This window comes from Nipponia nippon, unplaced genomic scaffold, assembly GCF_047370975.1.
Source record: "Nipponia nippon isolate SJK-2023a ecotype South Korea unplaced genomic scaffold, ASM4737097v1 scaffold_5, whole genome shotgun sequence".
Taxonomy (NCBI): Eukaryota; Metazoa; Chordata; class Aves; order Pelecaniformes; family Threskiornithidae; genus Nipponia; species Nipponia nippon.
The window spans coordinates 17,268,558-17,274,710 of NW_028262369.1; the positions used below are offsets into that span (position 1 = coordinate 17,268,558).

Below are 6,153 nucleotides of genomic sequence, written 5' to 3' on the forward strand. Positions count from 1 at the left end.
CGGGCGCAGCGGGGCATGCGCAGAGCGGCGCCCTCTGACCCCGGCGTCCCCCTCCGCCGCCGGGGTTGTGTGGGGCGCCGCCATCTTCTCCGCGCCGCCCGCCGGGCCCGCCGCCGCCGCCGCCATGCCGGAGGACAGGGACTGGGAGGCGTACAAGGTGCCGCCGACCCGCACCCCCGTCTCCGAGAGGATCACGTCGGTGCCCAACCCGGTCACTTTCATCCAGACCGTCTTCAACTATGTCATCGATGCGCCCGTCACCTTCGTCCGAGGTACCGGCGGGCCGAGCCCCTTCCCGCTCCCGCCGCCGTCCCGGGGCGGCCGGGCCCCCTCACTAGCGCCGCTCCGTGGGAGTTGGGTCGCGACACGGCACGGGGGCACGGGCACAGCGGGGCAGGTACACGGCCACCGGGAGGTGGGACACGCAAGGGCACGGGGACACGGGACACAGACAAGAACACAACACAGACAGAGGGACAGACACAAGGACGTGAGACACAGACAGGGACAGAGGGACAGACACGCAGGGCTGGACGCAGGCAGACAGGGGGTCCGCCAGCTAGTCATGGGCCATGGGTGCCTGACCGCGGGGCTGTCGCCGCAGAGTGGATCGAGCGCCAGCAGGCCAAGAACAAGTTCTACTACTACCACCAGAAGTTTCGCCGCGTCCCCGACCTGAGCGAGTGTCTGGAGGGCGACTACCTCTGCTTCTTCGAGGCCGAAGCACAGTGGAGGAGGGACAGGTATGGCTGTCACTGGGCTGCCCGCAGGTGAGGCCGCAGCGGAGTGTGCTGCTCCGGTCAGTCAGCCCCGGGAGCTGCAGCGCCTGGCTTGAACCCACAGCATTTTTGCAGAGTTTGGGGTGTTGAGCCAGCACCTCCTGCCCACTTCATTACAGAACACCCATTTCATAATCCTGCTCTCCCCTGCAGCGCACCTGAGCTGAGCAGGGTGGCATTAGGACACCTCCCCTCCTGCGCTGCCTGGTTCCTGCAGCACCGCTGCAGGACAGACCAGGATCCTGTAAAAACCCAGAGCTGACCTTCCACAGGGCATCATCGCCCCTTTGTTCAGCTTTTCTATCATCTCTTGGCTGCGGCTGCATTTGTCATCATCTTTCCCGCAGGATGGTTGATCAGGAAATCGTGGAGATAATCCGGGAGAGGCTGGGCGCCTGCAAGCAGAGGGAAGGACCCAACCAGTTCCAGAACTGCGCCAAGGAGATGGAGCAGCTGGCGCAGGTCACCAAGGCCTACCAGGACCGATGTGAGTACGGTAACACCCGCGCGCCTCTGCCGCGGCCGTGACAGCAGGCGGGGAAACGGGGGTCTTAAGGCACGACTTCCACACGGAACAGAGGCTTGTTTCTTTTTAGCTGCTGAGGGGCGCTCCTCAGAGATTTACTTCCTTTTTAGATGGTGATCTTGGTGTCCATGGAAATGCAAGGACATGCCTGATGAAGCAGAAGCACAGGATGATGGAGGAGAGGAAGGCGCAAGCAAGCGCGTCTCAGTAGATGTAAATGGTTAGCACCTCCCTCTGTGGTGCTTGTATCGAATACTGCATGTTGCATCTTTGACGCTGTTGAGCTCTACAATAAATGTGCAGGCCAGACATCTGCCATACGACGAGACTCTAGACTCATTCTTTGGAGAGATCTGCAAACGCTTACAGAATTCTGCCTTTTTCAGCTCTGCTGAATTCCAGTTGATTGTTACCATCCTCTAAACCACGGTCAGCCCCTCGCTCCAGGCACCCCTGGCTGCGTTAGCTGGGACTTCCCCTCAGGACCTCTCCCCCACCTCCGTGAACCACAGAAACACACTGTACTGCTCTGCCCAGCCCTGGCAGAGAATTCCCTCAGTTAGGGTAAGGACTGCGTGCTGTAGGACAGCACATAATCTGCAGAGCTGGTTCTGGACCCCATTTAGGATTAATACATGATTAACAAGGATTAGTATAACGTAACACGCTATTTCATTCAACAGACGGTCAGGCTCTGGCCCACAGAGGTGAACCTACTCAAATCCCCAGCAGAGGTTTAATCCATCTGCCCAATGCATTAATCATCCCGTCAAGCCAATCGCAATTTCTTGTTCACTGATCACTTTATTGTCTTGTACAAAAACCACTTAAGTCGTTGCCACAGCAGCTGCCTGGGTTCTCTGCACCGAGACTCTGGTGTGGGTCTTTGCCAGATGATCAGTGAACTCCTGGAAAAACAAACAAACAAAAACCAGTTGTTTATTTTCTTAAGCCACTATCACAGGTTTCTCAGCACTGCATCCCTTTCCAACAAAGCATGTAGGCAGGGGCTAGGGTAGTTCAGATACAACTTATTTTTACTTAGTATTTCAAAGTTTCCCACTTCCTATTTCCTTTATCCATGAAATGCCATTTTCGAGTATTAGTCAAAACCGCATGCTGAAAATTCACACTCTACCTGGCAGTCAGCTCCGACTGCGACTCCCCTCTCCCACTATTCAGCTGCAAACTCTTTGGGCACAGCACCTGAGCTTTACAGGGGAGGGAGGGTGAGATTTGAGCTGCAAACTGCAGAAATACTCTCACCTGGTAAGGAGACTTGGTGAAGACAGTCTCTTTCCAGAGGTCGGGGGTCAGGTAACTGTAGGTCTTGGAGATGGCATCGAAGGTGGCTTTAGCTACGGACAGAAGTCAAACGTTACATAGCAGGGCTACGGAAACCCGCTCGCTAGCACCCACCCAGCTCCAAAAATGTAGAATTTCGAAGGGAACAGGGAGATCACAGCAGGGTCTCTCTGGTATACGCTCAAAACTCGAGTTTCTTTCTCTCGCCATTTACGACAATTACACTACTTCAAACAAGTGCAATCGCGCAGATTGGGAGATTTCTTTTTTTTAATATCCGTGCACGTATAAAAAAAACAGTTTCTTGTAATTAATTTTTACAGAACTTCAAGATCATCTACAGCAGGACTAACCTGCACCGTTAAAGGTATCAGAAGTCTTTGCCTCTGCTTGGCTGCTAGAAGCTTTTGATTCAACACAGAATAAAAATACTATAGAAATGGGCATGTCAGTGACAAAAACGGCAATACACACAGCTAAGCTACAGCACAAAAACCTAAAGCTTACCGAAGTTGCCGAGGGTGGCAGTGCAGCCCCTGGCCGAGGTGTAACAGTCATCGATACCGGCCATCATCAGGAGCTTCTTGGGGACAGGGGCAGACACAATCCCCGTACCACGGGGCGCCGGGATCAGACGCACCAGGACAGATCCGCACCGGCCAGTGACCTATGCAAACACAACGCGTCACGGCTCCCAAAACAGACGCTATGGCACCATCGCCGAGAGCAGGCCCGGCAAGTCATTCTCACCTTGCAAGGCACAGTGTGGGGCTTGCCGATCTTGTTCCCCCAATAGCCTCGTCGTACAGGTACGATGGATAATTTGGCCAAAATGATCGCCCCGCGAATAGCGGTGGCAACTTCTTTAGAGCATTTAACACCAAGACCAACGTGGCCGTTGTAGTCCCCGATAGCGACAAAAGCCTAGGATTGAAAGAAAAATTTTCAGTGGTGGCTGTGCTGTGCAGAACGCTCTTCTCAGCGGAGCACGATCCGTCAGGGTCTCCCGCCAAGGGCAACCCGAGGTGTGCGCTCAGCAGCAAACAGTCACAGCTCGCACTTCAAAAAGCCCATTTTTCCTCTTAGAGCTCATCCTTCCATCAAAAACAGCTATGGATGAAGAACTAGGATTCAAATCCCTGCTACAGCCTCGTACTGGTCAAAAGTTGGATAATTTCCAAGCAGCATTCCCTCTTTACACCCAAGACTTCTCTCTCCACCACAGCCCCTGAAGAGCCAGCACTGCTGCACAAGTGCGACTTAATTTTGTGCTAAGGCTGTTTCAAATAACATCTCAGCATATTACTAGGGTTTTAAAATTAATACAAACACTTCGTAAGCTACACAAGCTGATCCCCATACCAAAAAATTTGCTAGATACTACAGAAGAAAATAAAGGCATTTGAACTAAGTTATTAATACAATACGGAAAAACCAGCAGACAACACACACGAAGTTTTTGTTGTGAGAAAAGAGAAGAAAAAGGCTACCTTAAACCTGGTACGCTGACCAGCACGAGTCTGTTTCTGGACAGGCATGATCTTCAAAACCTCATCTTTCAGGGAAGACCCCAGGAAGAAATCAATGATCTCTGACTCCTACAAGAGTCAGTCATTTAATTACACAAGGCCACACTTTCTAAACAAAGCAAACACAGCTATTAAGGCTCCTACAATTCAAGTTCAACAATCCTATACAAAGATATTTTAAATAATAGGTACTTGAACACGTTAAATTTTGCAGGCATAAACTTATTCTAGCTTGCTAGGCAATCCAACATATCAAGTCAAAATTTCATTTTTTCCATCACTGAGCAGAACTATTACAGAAACACTTGAGCAATGTGCTACCATCTCCACCTAAGGCAGAATGCAACACAAAACCCACCATGCTTCGCTACAGCTGACTGCATCAGTCCTCGCCTTCTGTTGATTTATGTCTTTAACTTGAACACACTTAAGCTGAGAATCCCAAACAGCAAGTGCAACAATGACAGCCAACTCTACATTTCAAATTAAGATTCTGCTACATGTTACTTAAATGCCCACAGCAGCTTACCTTGATTGGAAGTGAGAAGAGGTAGATCTCCTCAAGAGACTTGATCTTCATATCCTTGACCAGGCGACCAAGCTTGGTGACAGGAATCCACTAGAAAAAAAATGCGTGGACAAGGGTCACTGCCAGCACCCCACGGGAACCGGTTCACTTTCTGCTCCAGCTGTCAGGATGGCAGCAGACATGGCCCCCCCTCACACGGCCCACACACACACACAGCCCCCCGCCTCACACAGCCCGGCCCCGCCGCCGACCCCGCCACCCGGCCCGGCCCCACACAGCCCCAGGAACCACTCACTTCCTTATCTTCGGCCTTGCCTCCACGGGCCCCGCGGCCTCTCCCTCGGCCCCTACCGCGGCCGCGCCCGCGGCCTCGCAGCCCGGTCCCGAAGCCGCCGCGGAAGCCCCCTCGGGCCGCTCCTGCACCTCCCGCAGCACCGGCGTCGTCCGCCATTTGCTAGAGTAAAGAGAGGCGCGTCAGTCGGGACACCGCCGCCGCCGCCCCGGCGGGAAATAACAGCGCGACGGCAGGGCCCGGCGGTGACCGATGCGGCCGGGCGCGGCTGCCCCCGCGCCGCCGGCAGCCCCGATGGGTGCGGATGGGGCCGAGGCCGCGCCGCCCCGCTCCGCCGGCGCCATGCCGCCCGCCTCACTTACGTGATTTCTCAGCGTAGAAGGCCGCCCGCCCGCACCGCTCGCTATTTATACTCCGCCGCGTCTCGCGAGAGCACGGCCCGGCGGTGCGTGCCCCGTACGCTGAATGGGGAATACACCGCGGCGCGGAGCGGCGCCTTCTGCTCACTTATACAGGTTGCGGGGCAGGGAGACACGGCGGCAGCCGTGCGCATGCGCCAGCCTTGTGCTATATAATGGGGCGCGCAGACGAGCAGCGTTTAGTCTGAGTCGACCCGAGCCGAGGGAAGGTGAGGAGCTGTGGCCCGGCTTGTGAGGGGGAGCTGGCGTCTCCCGCTTTCTGCCCTCCTTGAGCTTTTTTAAAAAAAAAAAAACCCAACCTGTTGGGATGTGCTTAGGGCACTGTCCGAGCCGGTGTCGGGTGGTGCGGAGGGCAGGGCTGGGCTGGGCTGGGCCTGGGTGAGCGGCCTGGGAAGGGGTTTCTGGGGCTGCGTTAGCTGAGGGCGCCAGGCGCAGTCTGAAAATCACTTAGGGTCTCCTGTGGCCCCCGGTGAGATAACTGTGCCGACAGTATAGGGAACATTAAGCTTATTGCCTACGGCGATGCGTGGGCAGTGAAACCCATGTTCCCATAACCCCTGTAGCGAGCAGATACGGGGCAGTACCGCGTGCCGGGGTAACGGCTGTTGCTGAGCGCTCCTTTCCCTCCGCCGGCAGGTGCTGAGCGCGGCCCCCGGACGGATCCGCCCGGGCTGCAGAGCTGGGCCCTGCCTTCCCGGGTACCGGCTGCCGGCCCGCGGCGGGCGGCGCTCCGCTTGCCTCGCAGCTCCGGGCTGATTCTTCCCTCGCTGCTGC

General features: G+C 55.4%; 2 protein-coding genes and 1 non-coding gene across 3 annotated transcripts; 2 read left to right on the forward strand and 1 right to left on the reverse strand.

Moving 5' to 3' along the window:
* The first annotated feature begins 34 nt into the window (after positions 1-34).
* On the forward strand, positions 35-1,625 carry NDUFB10 (NADH:ubiquinone oxidoreductase subunit B10). The gene is made up of 4 exons (XM_009467845.2): positions 35-272; positions 605-743; positions 1,127-1,266; positions 1,416-1,625. The coding sequence occupies exons 1-4, from the start codon at positions 125-127 to the stop codon at positions 1,514-1,516; spliced, it is 528 nt and encodes a 175-aa protein (XP_009466120.1). The 5' UTR covers positions 35-124; the 3' UTR covers positions 1,517-1,625.
* A 460-nt stretch (positions 1,626-2,085) lies between these two features.
* RPS2 (ribosomal protein S2) lies at positions 2,086-5,341 on the reverse strand. The gene is made up of 8 exons (XM_087734695.1): positions 5,323-5,341; positions 4,964-5,122; positions 4,669-4,758; positions 4,101-4,208; positions 3,361-3,534; positions 3,118-3,277; positions 2,572-2,663; positions 2,086-2,213 (listed from the first exon to the last, which is right to left on the reverse strand). Exons 2-8 carry the CDS (start codon positions 5,117-5,119, stop codon positions 2,133-2,135), a joined length of 861 nt encoding a protein of 286 aa, XP_087590821.1. The 5' UTR covers positions 5,120-5,122; positions 5,323-5,341; the 3' UTR covers positions 2,086-2,132.
* A 469-nt stretch (positions 5,342-5,810) lies between these two features.
* Positions 5,811-5,935, forward strand: LOC148052057 (small nucleolar RNA ACA64). The gene has a single exon (XR_015699382.1). It is a non-coding gene; the product is annotated as a small nucleolar RNA ACA64 (small nucleolar RNA).
* Positions 5,936-6,153: the final 218 nt, after the last annotated feature.